The sequence below is a fragment of the Somniosus microcephalus genome, chromosome 12, assembly GCF_052327205.1.
Source record: "Somniosus microcephalus isolate GS21.2 chromosome 12, FLI_Smic_1.0, whole genome shotgun sequence".
Lineage (NCBI taxonomy): Eukaryota > Metazoa > Chordata > Chondrichthyes > Squaliformes > Somniosidae > Somniosus > Somniosus microcephalus.
Genome location: NC_140998.1, coordinates 65,213,340 through 65,229,757, shown reverse-complemented (window position 1 = coordinate 65,229,757; position 16,418 = coordinate 65,213,340). Strand labels below are relative to the sequence as shown.

At 42.3% G+C, this 16,418-nt stretch overlaps 2 protein-coding genes across 11 annotated transcripts in view; one reads left to right on the top strand and one right to left on the bottom strand.

Moving 5' to 3' along the window:
* The window catches only part of wars1 (tryptophanyl-tRNA synthetase 1), an 81,903-nt gene that overhangs the window by 13,401 nt on the left and 52,084 nt on the right, over window positions 1–16,418 (bottom strand). For 3 of the 5 annotated variants that reach the window (XM_086002982.1, XM_086002983.1, XM_086002984.1), the window contains 3 exons: window positions 8,070–8,223; window positions 4,046–4,259; window positions 2,826–2,934 (listed from right to left, as the gene is read on the bottom strand). In XM_086002982.1, coding sequence (XP_085859108.1) covers window positions 2,826–2,934; window positions 4,046–4,259; window positions 8,070–8,186 — 440 coding nt within the window. In that variant the 5' untranslated portion in view covers window positions 8,187–8,223. Of the gene's footprint in view, window positions 1–2,825; window positions 2,935–4,045; window positions 4,260–8,069; window positions 8,224–11,096; window positions 11,231–16,418 lie in introns of those variants that run through there. The other 2 variants (XM_086002981.1, XM_086002985.1) reach the window with 2 other exon arrangements.
* wdr25 (WD repeat domain 25) overlaps window positions 11,255–16,418 on the top strand; it is a 157,257-nt gene continuing 152,093 nt past the window's right edge. For 3 of the 6 annotated variants that reach the window (XM_086002980.1, XM_086002976.1, XM_086002975.1), the window contains exons 1-2: window positions 11,517–11,601; window positions 13,827–14,605. In XM_086002980.1, the coding sequence (XP_085859106.1) occupies window positions 11,553–11,601; window positions 13,827–14,605 (828 nt within the window). In that variant the 5' untranslated portion in view covers window positions 11,517–11,552. Of the gene's footprint in view, window positions 11,341–11,414; window positions 11,602–13,826; window positions 14,606–16,418 lie in introns of those variants that run through there. The other 3 variants (XM_086002979.1, XM_086002977.1, XM_086002978.1) reach the window with 3 other exon arrangements.

The following is a 16,418-nucleotide window of genomic DNA, read 5'->3' as shown; positions in this document are numbered from 1 at the left end:
AGATGGGAGGGAAAGTAGTGAGTGAGGAGGGCATAAAAAACCTGCAAGGGGACATAGACAGGCTAAGTAAGTGGGCAGAGATTTGGCAGATGGAATACAATACTGGAAAGTGTGAGGTTATGCACTTTGGCAGGAAAAATCGTAGAGCAAGTTATTATCTTAATGGCAAGAAACTGGAAAGTACTGAAGTACAAAGGGATCTGGGGGTCCTGGTGCACGAAACTCAAAAGGTTAGTATGCAGGTGCAGCAAGTGGTTAAGAAGGCCAATGGAATGTTGGCTTTCATTGCTAGGGGGATAGAATATAAAAATAGGGAGGTATTGCTTCAGTTGTACAAGGTATTGGTGAGACCGCACCTGGAATACTGCGTACAGTTTTGGTGTCCATACTTAAGAAAGGACATACTTGCTCTCGAGTCAGTACAAAGAAGGTTCACTCGGTTAATCCCGGGGATGAGGGGATGGACATATGAGGAGAGGTTGAGTAGATTGGGACTCTACTCATTAGAGTTCAGAAGAATGAGAGGCGATCTTATTGAAACATATAAGATTGTGAAGGGGTTGGATCGGGTGGATGTGGGAAGGATGTTCCCGATGGTGGGTGAAACTAGAACTAGGGGACATAGTTTTGAAAGAGCAGCCCCTTATTTTAAGACTGAGATGAGGAGGAACTACTTCACTCAGAGGGTGGTAGGTCCATGGAATATGCTGCCCCAAAAAGCTGTAGAAGCTACATCGTTACATAAATTTAAAACAGTTTCCTAGAAGTAAAGGGAATTAAGGGTTATGGGGAGCGGGCAGGAATTTGGACATGAGTCTAGGTTCGGATCGGTCATGGCCCTGTGGGTAGCGGAGCGGGCCCAGGGGCCGTGTAGCCTGATCCTGCTCCTATTTTGTGTGTCTAATTATGTTAGATTCAGGAGATGGTTCTGTGATAGTGGATTGGCGGTTAGGATCAGATCAGCCATGATCTTATTGAATGGCGGAGCAGGCTCGAGGGGCCGATTGGCCTACTCCTGCTCCTATTTCTTATGTTCTTATGTTCTTAAATGCACATCAGCCTAATAATCCTACGTATCTTTAATTAATAATTGAAACACACTTAAGTAGAACGGATTCCAATAGCATTTTACTAACAGTATGATTCCAGTATACTACTAAAATAGCCATTATTTAGAAACATAGAGATAGGAACAGGAGTAGGCCATTCGGCCCTTCGAGCCTGCTCCGCCATTCAATGAGATCATGGCTGATCTTCGTCTGAGATCATAGCTGATCTTACCAGTTCAGTACCCCGTCCCCGCCTTTTCTCCGTAACCCTTAATCCCCTTAGCCTTCAGAAATATATCCAATTCTCTCTTGAAAATATTTATTGAATTAGCCTTCACAGCCCTCTGTGGCAGGGAATTCCACAGGCTCACCACTCTTTGAGTGAAGAAATTCTTCCTCATCTCTGTTTTAAATGATTTGCCCGCTATTTTTAGACTGTGGCCCCTGGTTCTGTGCTCCCCGGCCATTGGAAACATTCTCTCTGAATTCAGCCTGTCCAGGCCTGCCATAATTTTATATGTTTCGATGAGATCCCCTCTCAATCTTCTAAACTCCAGTGAGTACAAGCCCAAACTATTTAATCTCTCTTCGTAGGTCATTCCCGCCATTCCAGGTATCAGCCTGGTGAATCGCCGTTGCACTCTTTCCATGGCAAGAACATCCTTCCGCAGATGGGGCGACCAAAACTGTACACAATACTCCAGATGCGGTCTCACCAGCACCTTGTACAGCTGTAGTAAGGTATCCCTATTCCTATACTCGAACCCCCTTGATATGAAGGCCAACATACCATTTGCCTTCTTGATCGCCTGTTGCACCTGCATGCTCTCCTTCAGTGACTGGTGCACAAGAACACCCAGGTCCCTCTGCACTTCCCCATCTCCCAATCTATTGCCATTTAGATAATAATCTACCCTCCTGTTTTTACCCCCAAAGTGGATAACCTCGCATTTATCCACATTATAGTGCATCTGCCACGTATCCGCCCATTCCCCCAACCTGTCCAAATCGCACTGTAGCCTCCTGACATCCTCATCAGAGCCCACCCCTCCTCCTAGTTTAGTGTCGTCAGCGAATTTGGAAATATTGCATCCAATTCCCTGATCCAGATCATTTATATATATTGTGAACAGCTGGGGTCCCAGGACAGATCCTTGCGGCACCCCGCTGGTCACTGCCTGCCACTCCGAAAACGAGCCGTTTATTCCAACTCTCTGTTTTCTATCCGCCAGCCAGTTCTCTATCCACGTTAATACTTATTTTCATATGAAATTTCTAGTGCTTTCAAGTCCTCATACTTTGATGTAAACATTGTGACAAAGCAAAAATCTGTTTTGTTTTAGATATGTTCAAGTAATTACATATCTTCAGTGATGCTGCAACAGCCCCTAAAAATGCTACTAAGTAATTTTTTTGCTTTATGACAGTTTATAGCAATTACCAAGTGAGAGAGGGTGCAGTAATAGGATGAACATGTATCCTATTTATAATAACATCTTACTGCCCTGTACCTTATAGTCTCAGTAATTCAGAACAGAACGCAGTGTTTAAGTATAAAGCAAAGCCAGAATTTCAAACTTTAAAAGATGTTGCATAATTATCTTAAAAAAACAATAAAATATATCTTGGATCTGGAAAAGTATTTCAGAAAGTAAAATATAGGTAAATTTAGAAAATGTCAATTGTTATAGTAACAACCTAAACGGAAAGTTGTGAATAAGTTACACGTATTGAAGAATAATTTATAACGGGTACGAGAAGAAAAGCTTTGCCAACCGATGCGAGAAGAAGATTCCTCGGCGAAGAAAGTGATGAGCTTTTTGACCAGTGACTTGTTCTATTCGGTCAATCAACGCCTGATCAATTTTGCTGCTTCCAAACCGAACTGTAAATAATATATATAAAATATATAACAGGTATAATATATATTGAGGAAATATTAAACCATTATATTTCTTATCCAAATAACAATGAAATGTTAAAAGATTAAAATGATTTTCCAGCTCTGTGAATGTGTGTAATTAAGTTGCAAGTTAGTCATCAATACTGATGCACAAAAACAATCTTTAGGTATTCCATGCAAGAGTGAGATGTTTAAATAGTGTGGTATATCAGAAATAATACCTGTATTGCATGACTTCTGCCGTGGGATATTTTACTATGTTAAGAGCACATATTATGCTGTCCTGTATTGCTTTCTTTCTATATTACATTTTCCCCATTTCTTTAAAAAAAAAGTCAAAATATACTTCAAATGATTGCAATTTGTCCATTTTACACATCATTCTTCATTCTAAGCTCACTAATTATTTTGGCTTGCACTAAATTGATAGTTCCTATCCAGTCATCCCTACACAATATTGCTCCAAGCCATCAGGTTTTTAGGAAAATGTATTCGAGGGTTGTGGGTGTTGCAGTCAAGGCTGGCATTTATTGCCCATCCATAGTTGCCCTGAGAAAGTGTGGGCCACCTTCTTGAACCGCTACAGTCCATGTGGTGAAGGTGCTCCTACAATGCTGTTAGGATTTGTAACAGTTTGATACAACTGAGTGGCTTGCTAGGCCACTTCAGAGGGCAGTTAAGAGTCAACCACATGTTGTGGGATGGAAGTTACATCTTGGCCTGACCGGGTAAGGATGGCAGGTTTCCTTCCCTAAAAAGGACATTAGTGAACCAGTTGCGTTTTTACAATTATCAACAGCTTCACGGTTACTTTTACCAGTTTTTTTTTTTTACATTTTCAGATTTTTTTTCTAAACTGAATTCAAATTCTCAATCTCACGTTCTCTGGATTACTAGTCCAGTAACATAACCACTACATTGCCGTTCCTTCAGTTTGTACTTTTTATTTTTTTACGAAGTCTTTGTAACTCATGCACGTTTTTTTCTGTTGCATCTTTATTTCATGGCTAACATTCATTCTACAATATTTTTTAAATGTGCAAATTTATATCACTTCCAGCAATAAAAACAACTAACGGAAAGGGATATTCACCAATCAGCTTGTCATAGTCCACCCCTTTGGCACTGGATGTCTGTACTGTCCATGGATCCACATAGTCACCACCATCTTCTGCAACAGCCGGGCTATTACTATTAACTGGCGTGTTGTTAGTGGGTGGGATACCAACCTTGAACTCCTGGCCTGTCAATGTTGTATAATCCAGTTTAAGTGCCAGCAGCTCCTTTACTGCTGCATCAATTTCTTCCTGCATAAAAAGTAATAGTTTGGAAAATGAATATTCTTTTCGAAACAATTAAAATGAAAGAAAGGGCATTCCATTAGTTATTTTACACCCTCTCTTTAGCTCTCCAATGCTACACACTATAAGCCAGCCAGGAAGGTGAACTGGTGACTTATTCCAGGCCTCTGCCAATGTTGCTCTGCAGCTTATAGAAAGATAGAACTTGCATTTGTATAGCGCCTTTCATGACCTCAGGACATCCCAAAGCACTTTTAAAGGAAATTAAATGTAATGTAATGTCATAAAATACATTTTAAAAAGGATGGGTAATAAATGCTGGCCTTAATAGCGACGCCCATATCCCAAGAATACATTTTTTAAAAGGTGGACAGAGTGGTGGGAGCTGCCTCATCTTTCAGTTTTATTCCCATTAATAAAGAGCCACAACTCCACTCAATGCCATTTTCAACAGCAAAGCTAAAGTTTGGACTTTACCATCTGAGGAAAAATAATCTAAGCAGGAACTCAACTTTAGAGCACTCTATATCACAGTACATCAATCAGTTCTGCTTGGCTGATATTATATGGTGCACATTTTAAAAACAGCTCAATTTCTTAAATGATATCATAAGCACTCAATCACAATGGCTTACATTTTGCGGTAATAATAACGGCAAAACTGTCTCTGCAGATAAACGTGGCTATCCTGAAGTTGCGGTCAGTCATTCCCTGCTCCGCCACAGGCTGCGCTGTGGAACTCCCCATAGCCGGCAAATCAGTGAAATCACTTGAACTGATACAAACTTCCCCTTTCCGCTGTAATGGCCCAGAAATTCGGGCCGGGGGCTTCCCGCGGGTGCAAGCCCCCGACCTGCACTTACCTAGCGCGCCGGCCGTTGTGCTGTGGGCCCGCGTGGAATTCCGATCCTGGGCCTGCTCCAGCTGCCGGCGCACAGTGTTTGCGTATCCCAGGGGCGCAGTTAGTTCGATGCGTCCCCTGGGATCACGTGGGCCATGGGGAGCCAATCGGAGCAGGGAATGCTCCATTCATAAGTCTGACAGGAAGACCTGTCAAAACTTAGAAATACTATGGCCCCATAACATCACTAAATCTTCAAATAAATTTTTTAAAAAACATCACATTTTTAAAATAAACTATAAATTACACGAAATAACTTTTAAACAATAATTTAAATTTTTGAAAAAAATAATTTTATTTTCTAATGGGGCTAAAAATAAACTTACCTTTCTTAAAGTATTTAGAAATAATAAACCTGTGGAAAAAATGTTTTAATTTTAATTAATTCACCACTTACCTTGTAAAAAGCAGGCCTTACTCCTGCTTTTTATATGTCTAACTTCTGGAGACTTACCCTCCCGGGAAAACCTGTAAAAAAAAAATGAAGTTCGATGCGCACGCGTTCGACCTCTGAACCCCTGCTTTCAGGGGAACGGAAGTGCCGGTTTCCCGGCATATGCAGTGCATGCAGGAAACCGGCACTTCCATTGGGCTTACAGGTGAGTACCCCGTGCGTACTCACCTGTGGAGACCCGAATTTCTGGGCCAATATCGTTGTTAAACACCGCATAAAAAGGTAAGCCTTGTTGAAATAGGTCTAACTGGGGTTTTAACGGTGTATTGACTACTGAACAACCAATCTGGCCCTGAAAAACGAATTTTATATTTAGGGAATGCCAAATTTCTCCATTATGATAAAAAAAATACAAGATTGTTAAAATAATAAAAAATATTTTTTAATTTTTTAAAAGTTTGTTTATAATATTTTAGTTTCTACCTTAACCTCATGTGTACGTCCCAATCTTTATTTCGCTCTCGGTAAAGTTTTAAAAAAGTGAATGATAATCAGTGCCTTTTATTTCCTGGTTTGCTGTGATTGGCTGCTTAGACAGCTTGATGACATCACTGTTAATGTATGCTGGAAATCCCCTTTTGACAGCGCGACAATCAAATTAAGGCCAAGAAAGCAAAAGTTTTCACCACAGGGATCGTGAGATCTTTGTGGGCAGCTTTCTTTGAGGTCAGCGGCGATCACCGTTGACCGTAAATTCCAGGTCATTGTATTCATTTCTACCATAGTAGTACTCGCGCCATCTTTAATGTGATCAGCCAGAGTAACCTGCAGCAATACAGTCCAATACACCATGGAATCTGGTCTGGTCCAGTTTTATAAGCTGCTGTATAAGACAAACAAATGTGGAAGGTTTGCTGCTGCATGTCACCAGCTGAGGCAGGTCCAGCTGTGTTAACAGTGAGCTGGAGCAATTCCAAGCATATAAGCAAATAAAATAAGAAGTTATCAAACTATCCTAGAGGAATGACACACTGCTCCTTTACCACTTGTACTACCCTTTGTTAACAAATACTCAAGCAAATCATTGAACAGAAATATGATGTCAACAATACAGTTCTATAATCTGATCTATTTAAGGGAAATAAAGTTAATACATACATATTTTAGAAATTTATAGTAAAAGACTCCAACTTTTCTGTTTTATTGATGTACATACTACAGTAATATGATAATCCAATTTATCATACTAAAATTGGAGGTTTCTTAAAAACTTGTTAAAACAAAATCATACTTTTTTGCCACATCGTTGTGGTGTTTAGAGGTTTTCCAGAGTGCAAATAATTAGTAGGTTTGGGGTGAGGATAGGGCATGAAAGGGAGGGGAGTAATGCTCCATGTATATTCATATAAAACAGTACTTTTTGAGAAAAGGAAGATAAAAGCATGAGAGATAATAAATGACTCCTTAGAGAGTTATGAATATTTCACATTTCTTAGATCCTCTTTGTAAAAGTGAAGGAAGGTTTTGTAACAGCTGGGTGGGCATGTGTGCTGTGAGGAGGATGCCGAGAAACTCCAGTACGATTTGGACAGGTTGGGTGATTGGGCAGAAGCATAGCAGATGCTGTATAATGTGGATAAATGCGAGGTTATCCACTTCGGTGGCAAAAACCAGGAATGCAGATTATCTGAACGGCAATAGATTGGGAGAAGGGGAAGTGCAACGAGACCTGGGTGTCCTTGTGCACCAGTCGCTGAAGGTAAGCATGCAGGTGCAGCAGGCGGTTAAGAAGGCAAATCGTATGTTGGCCTTCGTAGCGAGAGGGTTTGAGTACAAGAACAAGGATGTCTTGCTGCAGTTGTACAGGGCCTTGGTGAGACCACACCTTGAGTATTGTGTGCAGTGTTGGTCGCCTTATCTGAAGGATGTTCTTGCCTTGGAGGGAGTGCAGCGAAGATTCACCAGACTCATACCTGGGATGGCAGGAATGACGTATGAGGAGAGATTGGGTCGACTGGGCTTATACTCGCTGGAGTTTAGAAGAATGAGAGGGGATCTCATTGAAACTTATAAAATTCTAACAGGACTAGACAGACTAGATGCAGGAAGGATGTCCCCGATGGCCGGGGAGTCCAGAACCAGGGGTCACAGTCTAAGGATAAGGGGTAAGCCATTTAGGACAGAGATGAGGAGGAATTTCTTCACCCAGAGAGTGGTGAGTCTGTGGAATTCTCTACCACAGAAGGCAGTGGAGGCCAATTCATTAAATATATTCAAGAAGGAGTTAGATATATTTCTTAAGGCTAAAGGGATCAAGGGATATGGGGAGAAGACAGGGACAGGGTACTGAATTTGGATGATCAGCCATGATCTCATTGAATGACGGAGCAGGCTCGAGGGGCCGAATGGCCTACTCCTGCTCCTATCTTCTATGTTTCTATGTTAGGCCAATTTAAAATGCTAGTCACATTTACACATACTGGTACTATTTTATAAATTTAATATAATCCAGGCATTTTACCTTTGGTGCTTTGTTTGACTTGAGCAGTCGGACAGTGTCCCCTTGCACAGCTACCTTCCCATACAATTCCATGGGGGTTGTAGATGAAGGCATTTCACAGTTAAGAGGAGCTGACATCTTCCTTAAAACAGACCACTTGTTTTAATATTTGGACCTGTGAATGAGCCAGATATACTTATTTGTGCTGCCGGATGCTCACACTCACAGCCCAAGTCCCTTACTCAGTCACTCCTCGAATCCAGCCCCTCACTCACTCACTCCCCCCGACCCCTCACTCACTCACTCCTCCCGGCCCATCACTCATAAGAACATAAGTAGTAGGAGCAGGAGTAGGCCATACGGCCCCTCGGGCCTGCTCCACCATTCAATAGGATCATGGCTGATCCGAACCTAGACTCACGTCCACTTCCCTGCCCGCTCCCCGTAACCCCTAATTCCCTTATCAGCTAGGAAACTGTCTATCTCCGTTTTAAATTTATTTAATGTCGCAGCTTCCACAGCTCTCTGAGGTAGCAAATTCCATAGATTTACTACCCTCTGAGTGAAGAAGTTTCTCCTCATCTCAGTTTTGAAAGGGCAGCCCCTTATTCTAAGATTATGCCCCCTAGTTCTAGTCTCACCCATCAGTGGGAACATCCTCACCACATCCACCCGATCAAGCCCCCTCACAATCTTATGTTTCGATAAGATCGCCTCTCATTCTTCTGAATTCCAATGAGTAGAGGCCCAACCTACTCAACCTTTCCTCATAAGTCAACCCCCTCATCTCCGGAATCAACCTAGTGAACCTTCTCTGAACTGCCTCGAGAGCAAGTATATCCTTTCTTAAATATGGAAACCAAAACTGTACGCAGTATTCCAGGTGTGGCCTCACCGGTACCCTGTACAACTGCAGCAAGACTTTCCTGCTTTTATACTCCAACCCCCTTGCAATAAAAGCCAAGATTCTATTGGCCTTCCTGACAACCTGCTGTACCTGCATACTATAACCTTCTATGTTTCATGCACCAGGACCCCCAGATCCCTTTGTACTGTAGCACTTTGCAGTTTCTTTCCATTTAGATAACAACTTGCTCTTTGATTTTTTTCTGCCAAAGTGCATAACCTCACACTTTCCAACATTATATTCCATCTGCCAAATTTCTGCCCACTCACTTAGCCTGTCTATGTCCTTTTGCAGGTTTTTTATGTCCTCCTCACTCACTGCTTTCCCTCCTATCTTTGTATCGTCGGCAAACTTGGATACGTTGCACTCGGTCCCTTCCTCCAAATCGTTAATATAGATTGTAAAGAGTTGGGGTCCCAGCACTGACCCCTGCGGAACACCACTAGTCACTGATTGCCAACCCGAGAATGAACCATTTATCCCAACTCTCTGTTTTCTGTTAGATAGCCAATCTTCCACCTATGCCAGTATATTACCCCCAATCCTGTGATTTTTTATCTTGTGCAGAAATCTTTTGTGTGGCACCTTGTCAAATGCCTTTTGGAAGTCCAAATACACCACATCCACTGGTTCCCCTTTATCCACCCTGTTTGTTACGTCCTCAAAGAATTCGAGCAAATTTGTCAAACATGACTTCCCCTTCATAAAACCATGCTGACTCTGTCCGATTAAATTATACTTATCCAAATGTCCTGTTACTGCTTCCTTAATAATGGACTCCAACATTTTACCAACCACAGATGTTAGGCTAACTGGTCTATAGTTTCCAGCCTTTTGTCTACTTCCCTTTTTAAATAAGGGTGTTACATTAGCAGTTTTCCTATCTGCTGGGACCTTTCCTGAATCCAGGGAGTTTTGGAAAATTACCACTAGTGCATCCACAATCCCTACCGCTACTTCTCTCAAGACCCTAGGATGTAAGCCATCAGGTCCAGGGGATTTATCCGCCTTTAGTCCCATTATCTTACCGAGTACCACCTCCTTAATGATTTTAATCGTGTTTAGCTCCTCCCCCCCTCCCCCTCCATTGCCCCCTGTTTGTCCAGTGTTGGGATATTTTTAGTGTCCTCTACTGTAAAGACTGAGACAAAATATTTGTTCAGCGTTTTTGCCATCTCCATGTTCCCCACCATTAATTTCCCGGTCTCGTCTTCTAAGGGACCAACATTCACTTTAGCCACCCTTTTTCTTTTTATATACTGTAGAAACTCTTGCTATCTGTTTTTATATTTTTTGCTAGTTTACTTTCATAATCTATCTTCCCTTTCTTAATTAATCTTTTAGTTATTCTTTGCTGGCTTTTAAATGCTTCCCAATCTTCTATCCTCCCACTAGATTTGGCTACTTTATATGCCCTTGTTTTCAGTCGGATACTATCCTTTATTACTTTACTTAGTCACGGATGGCTGTCTTTTCTTTTACGCCCGTTTTTCCTCAGTGGAATATATTTATCTTGAAAGTTGTGAAATATCTCTTTGAATGTACACCACTGCTCATGTACCGTCTTACACTTTAATCTATTTTCCCAGTCCACTTTAGTCAATTCTGCTCTCATACCTTCATAGTCTCCTTTATTTAAGCTTAGTATGTTGGTTTCAGATCCAACTCTCTCACCCTCCAACTGAATTTGGAATTCAACCATATTATGGTCACTCACTCCAAGGGGATCCTTTACTAGGACATTTTTTATTAATCCTGTCTCATTACACAGGACCAGATCTAAGATTGCCTGCCCCCTGGTTGGTTCAGTAACATACTGCTCAAGGAACCAGTCCCTAATGCACTCTATGAACTCTTCCTCAAGGCTGCCCTGCCCAATTTCACTCACTCCCCCCGGCCACTCACTCACTCACTCCTTGATCCCGGGCCCCAGCCCCGCTCTCCCTCCACCGGCCCCTCACTCACTCCCCCCATCACTCACTCACTCCCCCCGGCCCCCTCACTCACTCATTCATTCATTCATTCATTCATTCACTCACTCACTCCCCCCCAGCCCATCACTCACTCCCTCCCCCCCAGCCCATCACTCACTCCCTCCTTGATCCCGAGCCCCTCTCTCTCTCCATCCGCCCCTCACTTACGGTCCCCGATTGCATCAGAAATGTGCTGCAATCGCGGCCTCGACGCTCCGTGACCTGCTCGGAATCGGACGCGTTGCAGGCGGGCGTTCGCAGCACTTCGGGCTGCCCCCGCTCCCTCTCCGTCACCGCGATCCTCAGATTTAACGAAACGTTTCGCCGCTTCCCTCAGCTACGGACCGGGCACATTAGCGAACGGAGCCCCGAGCAGGTCGCACTCACAGCCAGTCTTGCTCCGGAACTAACTGTAAGTCAGGCTGTTGTAGGGGGACGGGACCCGGAAGTCGGGGGGACGGGAGTGGAGGGGACGGGACCCGGAAGTCGGGGGTAACAACAGAAAATGCTGGAAAAACTCAGCAGGTCAGGCAACATCCGTGGAGAGAAATTTGAGTTGACGTTTCGGGGGGACGGGAGTGGAGCGGACAGGAAGACGGTGGGTTGAAGGTTTGAGCTTTGTTGATGATCACATTAACTGAAATGGCCAATGCTTCCCCTGATATGAAGGAAGGTGGGGTTTTAGATGTCCTTTTATCCTTAGTTTACAAAATTTTAAGACGGCTTACTCAAAAATGGCCTGTTCAGTTTAAAAGTGTACAGGTGTCAGGCAGCCCCAGAGTCAGTGTGAGTGAGTTATGTGATGCCAGTACAAGGAATGTTCATATTCTGATCACCTAATCCAACAGTGTAACTCACTGCTGTGAAGGGGCAATGTGTACACCCTCGTGAGTCTAGTAGGCAGGCTAGTCAAGTTTTGTTCGTTATGGCCCAACAGCATAACTTACTGTTATGGAGCGAGCACTCTTTATTTCTGTTTAAAAAAAAACCCGCCATATCGAATTTTATACAGAAAAGTTGTGCCTTTCAGCTCTGTGAAAGAGTTATCTGCTTAGTCCCAGTTCCCTGTCCTTTTTTCAAATATTCAGTTCCCTAATAAAAGCTTTCCCTGCCTCTGTATTTGCTTAAAACCTGTTACATCTCTAACATTTTACAGTTCTGATGAAAGGTCATCAACCTGAAACTCTCCACAGATGCTGCCTGACCTGCTGAGTATTTCCAGCATTTTCTGTTATTATAAAAGCTATTGTGGATTCAGTTTCCACCATTGTTTCTGGTGGGGCATTCCGAGTCCTACAGACCTCGAGTTTAAAAAAAAACAACTTTTTTTTGGTGATCTTAAATTTATGCCCACTAGTTACCAACTCACGATCCAGTGAAATTAGTTTTGCCCTATTTACCTTATCAAACCCCCTTATAATTTTGAACAATTCTTAGATATCCTCTTAACCATATTTGTTCTAATGAAAAGTGGCCCAGTTTCACCTCATAACTAAAGCCTCTCATTATTGGTATCACATTGAACCTTTTTTGCACTGTCTCCATTGCCTTGACATCTTTTCCTAAAGTAAGGTGCCCAAAACTGCGCACAATAATCTAACTGCAGTCCAACCATTGATTCATATAGGTTTTATATCAAGCATTGCTTCTTTACTTTAAAAAATGTGTATCTGCACCCCTAAGAGAAGTTATCTTCTCTACTTTGAAAGATATTGTGAGCCCTTTTCTATTTGCCTCAAAGCATATCACCTCGCATTTCTGTGCATTTAATTTTACCTGGCACCCATCTGACCAATCTACAAACCCCCCTACGTACTCTTGAAGTCTATACAGTCCCTTTCAGAGATACACATATTCCCTATTTTTGTGCCATCTGCAAACGTTGATACTTGTCTCATACCCAGATCCAGTTCATTTTTATAGACTTGTCGATCTTATATGGCATTGCACACGACAAGTCAAGACAAACTATAATCTTGAGGTGGAGTGAAGTTGGAGGTTCAGGATAATTAGTGTTGAGCATACAAATGTAATTTAGAATTCGGTCGCCACTGGGGTGGGTGTAATTACAGCATAACAATTTTAAATAGCTAGTTTCCATTATAAATGTGGAAATAGGAATTTACAAAGGTTAAAAGCTGACAGTATACGCAGATTTAAGATTTTTAAATATTAGTATATTTCCCATCTGTGAATATAGTCTCTTATCGGTCTTTGTTGCCTTTGTGTTGTGGTTTTCCTATCTTTCTCGTGTGCCACTTAACTCTTTTTGCTTCTCTCTGTCCTCTTCTGCTTTTCTTTTGGGTGTGAGGTGGTGGCTGATGTGGCGTTAATATATGATGTGGTCTGGTGGTGAAAGGAGACATCAGTGGCTGCAGGCTGCATTTGGGGTGGGGGTTGCAAGGAAGAGGCATCATCAGCAGCTATTTTCGCATCTCATCCCCAAAACACTCTTCTCCCACCGAATCTCGCTACCCCTACTCCTCATTAACCCTTCATCTTTCCACCATCCCTTCCTCCAAATCGCTCACTCCCACTACCTCTCCCCCTTTCAACTACCTGCTTATCCTCTTCCCCCTTGCTCCACTGTCATGCACTGCACTCTTAACTCTCCATCCAGTTTCCCCCATCACTAGTCCAATTCATTGCCCAAGGATTTTTTTTATTCGTTCATGGGATGTGGGCATCACTGGCAAGGCCAGTATTTATTGCCCATCCCTAATTACCCTTGAAAGGTGGTGGTGAGCTGCCTTTGGGATGGACTAAAGAGCTCAGACATTCCCTCCCCTTTAACTATTCCATGCTTAATTTTAAAATAAATAGAAGTAGAGATTTGCATCATAGTGTCTAAGGACATAACTTTAATTCTTTCAATTAATAAAAATGTTGTAATTACAGGAAGCTCCAGGTTCACAGCCAGAAGCAGTGTGCACATCCTATCGATTGCAGAGTGCAACATGAATTCTCTGGTTGCCTATGAATCGTCCGATTCAGAGACCGATAATGACAAAAGCGGAGATGATGATTTTGTTCACTCTAAATTTCAATTTCAATCTGTATTTCCAACTACAACAGGACTGGAATCTTCTAGATGTGGTTTAGAGGTAAAACTGGCATCTACTGGAGGTAGCAATATGGAATGCAAATGGCACAGTACACAGAATCATGCACAGAGACACTTTAATGCAACTCCTAGACCTCCACAGATGACTTTAAATGATGAGACATATTTTCAGTTTCCTAAAAGTGACTATGAAAATGCATTGGATCTGGTGCAGAAATCTGACAGAACTCCTGCAAAGATGATCCCCTCAGTTCAGAAAAGACTATTTCAAGACTCGGTGGCTGCTGCTCAAAATATTAAACCCTACATACCCAAAAGACTGAGGCAGAAGGAAGCAGTAACTTATGAAAACATAGAGTACAAAGGCAGCACAGAAGTTTTGAACTCCGAGATAAACTGTACTGCACCAGAAGAACAGCAGTTAAACCTGCTGAGCAGAGTTTCAGACTTCATTAAGCCCTATTTGGAAAACCAGTACAAAACTTCAGACATTGCAAAGCGCTTGGTGTTTCAGATGTCGCAGCACAAGGGACCAGTAACTGCAATACAGTGGTGTCCTGTGCAGCAACACAGTCACTTACTACTCTCTGCCTCCATGGATAAGTCCATAAAGGTAGAGTACCATTAGATAGATGTTAAGTAGAAAATAGATGCTGGGTATTAGTTTGTACTAAAATGCGATGTAATTTATTAAAATCCTTATTATTGGGCAATTGCTATCTAATTGGAAATATAGCGCTTCATAAATCTTCCATTCATCCTATATGATTTTTTCCCTCTTCAAATGCCTTTACAACTGGAATGTGATACAACACATTGTGCTTTTGGACTAATATTGCAAGTAGCTTTATTCTTTTTGAAATTCCAAAGCAACTGCTATTGGGGATATGTCAAGTGCGCTGTTACTACATCACAGTTTAATTATCTTGCGATTCCTCACCAATGCAATGGTTGAAGCAGACTTGCTACCAGTGCCACGTGCTAGTCAGAGTAGAAATAGAAGCATATTTCAGATGAATACGTGGCTAGAGGAATGGTGCAAGGGGGAGGGATTCAAATTCCTGGGACATTGGAACCGGTTCTGGGGGAGGTGGGACCAGTACAAACCGGACAGTTTGCACCTGGGCAGGGCCGGGACCGATGTCCTAGGGGGAGTGTTTGCTAGTGCTCTGGGGGAGGGTTTAAACTAAAATGGCAGGGGGTTGGGAACCTGAGCAGGGAGACAGAGGAAAGGGAAACAAGGATAAAAGCAAAAGATAGGAAGGAGAAAAACAAAAGTGGCAGTCAGAGAAATCAACGGTTTAAATCAAACATGGCCACAGTAAATAATAATTCTAATAGGTCTAAGAGCGTTAAAAAAATCAAGCCTGAAGGCTTTGTGTCTTAATGCGAGGAGCATTCGTAATAAGGTGGATGAATTGCTGCGCAAATAGAGGTAAACGAATATGATTTGATTGGGATTACGGAAACATGGCCCCAGGGTGGCCAAGGCTGGGAACTCAACATCCAGGGGTATTCAATATTCAGGAAAGATAGGCAAAAGGGAAAAGGAGGTGGGGTAGCATTGCTGGTTAAAGAAGGGATTAACACAATTGTAAGGAAGGATATTAGCTCTGATGATGTGGAATCTGTATGGGTAGAACGGAGAAATACCAAGGGGCAGAAAACGTTAGTGGAAGTGGTATATAGACCTCCAAACAGTAATGCGGAGGTTGGGGATGGCATTAAAAGGGAAATTAGAGAAGCGTGCAATAAGGGCACAGCAGTTATCATGGGTGACTTTAATCTACATATAGATTGGGCTAACCAAATTAGTAACAATACTGTGGAGGAGGAATTCCTGGAGTGTTTACGGGATGGTTTCCTGGACCAATATGTCGGGAACCAACCAGAGATCAGGCCATCTTAGACTGGGTATTATGTAATGAGAAAGGATTAATTAGCAATCTTGTTGTACGAGGCCCCTTGGGTCGGAGCGATCATAATATGATAGAATTCTTCATTAAGATGGAGAATGAAGTAGTTGACTCAGAGACTAGGGTCCTGAATTTAAATAAAGGAAACTACAATGGTCTGAGGCGCGAGTTGGGTAGGATTGATTGGGGAATGTCACTCAAAGGGTTGACGGTGGATAGGCAATGGCAAACATTCAAAGACCGCATGGATGAACTACAGCATTTGTTCATCCCAGTTTGGCATAAAAATAAAACAAAAAAGGTGACTCAACCATCGCTAACAAGGGAAATTAGGGATAGCATAAGATCCAAGGAGAGGACATATAAATTGGCCAGAAAAAGCAGTAAACCTGAGGATTGGGAGCAGTTTAGGATTCAACAAAGGAGGACAAAGGTATTAATTAAGAAGGGAAAAATAGAATATGAGAGTAAGCTTTCAGGGAACATAAAAACTGACTGTAAAAGCTTTTA